The sequence below is a fragment of the Etheostoma spectabile genome, chromosome 4 (assembly GCF_008692095.1).
Source record: "Etheostoma spectabile isolate EspeVRDwgs_2016 chromosome 4, UIUC_Espe_1.0, whole genome shotgun sequence".
Lineage (NCBI taxonomy): Eukaryota > Metazoa > Chordata > Actinopteri > Perciformes > Percidae > Etheostoma > Etheostoma spectabile.
Window position 1 is genome coordinate 3,845,770 of NC_045736.1, and position 1,438 is coordinate 3,847,207.

General features: G+C 40.4%; 1 protein-coding gene across 1 annotated transcript in view; it reads left to right on the forward strand.

The window, feature by feature from the left end:
- The window catches only part of tmem163a (transmembrane protein 163a), a 73,796-nt gene that overhangs the window by 52,173 nt on the left and 20,185 nt on the right, over nt 1-1,438 (forward strand). Inside the window, 1 exon segment of the mRNA XM_032512964.1 lies at nt 47-90. Within this exon segment, the coding sequence (XP_032368855.1) occupies nt 47-90 (44 nt within the window).

Below are 1,438 nucleotides of genomic sequence, written 5' to 3' on the forward strand. Positions count from 1 at the left end.
TGTTCTCTTTCTCTCGCTCCACCCCCCCCTCCCCCCCCTCCCACAGCTGTATCATTCATGAGACACAGCGCATCAGCCTTTGGATTTGCCGTGAGTTCCGCCTCCCTTCTCCCCTCTATTTGCATTGATCAAATAGTCATAACTTTGGTCTCTTTGATTGATTAATGAATCTTGTTACCAAAGTGTTATTGGTCCCTTTGTCTCCAAGATAACAGGGCAGAGAAAAGGGACTAGGCATGGAGCTCAGGTTGCTCAACATGTCTGCTGGCTTTCCGCCAAAGTAAAGCTCATATTACTACTTATTCTTTAGAGGCAGTGATTGAGTGTAATTAGTTCTAAAATAAGATTGATTAAGACTAAAGTGAAAATGAAATCCTCCACACCCTAGGCCAGTGAGAGCAAATGTGATTAGCATAATGTGAACAGAATATAAATAAATAAATAAATCATAATCTGCAGCGCTAGCTATCACTTTATTACAATTTGGGTTTTAATTAGCAAGTGCTTGGCTATCTATGAGTGTTTTAATAAAGTAAGAAGAGCAACCCAAAGGATTTGAGTTCACAGCAGCTGATTGACGGTAGCTTTAGCTGCTATGGTGTTAAAAGTTGACTTTTTCTTTTAGCTTTTACAAGTCCATTATGTGTCTTGAAAAAATGAAATGATTATGGAGCATGCCATATGTTATGATAAAGCTTCAGGGCAGATAAGACTTTCTTTAGTCTTCTTTGAGAGAGTAGATCTGATTAACGCAGCACAAAGTCATATGTCATGTTGATAATGCTCATCACCGGGAATCCCCTGAGCCAAATCAAACATCAACAAGCTCTTGGAATAGATTTTGAGATGTCTCAATGAATGCTTGCCCTGGTGTGAAACACACAGGAACTGCATACTGTAATTTATAAACAACCAAAGGATATCAAGTGCCTCTTTAGTCTGTTTTGTTCGAGTTCAATATATCATGACGTGCTTTTTAAAGGCCCATGACATGGTGCTCTTTGGATGCTTTTATATAGACCTTAGTGGTCCCCTAATACTGTATCTGAAGTCTCTTTTATATAGACCTTAGTGGTCTCCTAATACTGTATCTGAAGTCTCTTTTATATAGACCTTAGTGGTCCCCTAATACTGTATCTGAAGTCTCTTTTATATAGACCTTAGTGGTCCCCTAATACTGTATCTGAAGTCTCTTTTATATAGACCTTAGTGGTCTCCTAATACTGCATCGGAAGTCTCTTTCCCAAAATTCAGCCATGGTGCAGAATTCCAGCCACTAGAGCCAGTCCCACAATGAGCTTTCCTTAGAATGTGCCATTTCTGAGTCTGTAGCTTTTTAGGGGGGGGGCAAGGTAGAGGCTAGGTAGAGGGTCCGAGCTTTCATTTTCTCAAAGGCAGAGCAGGATACCCATGGCTCGGTTTACACCTATCGCCATTT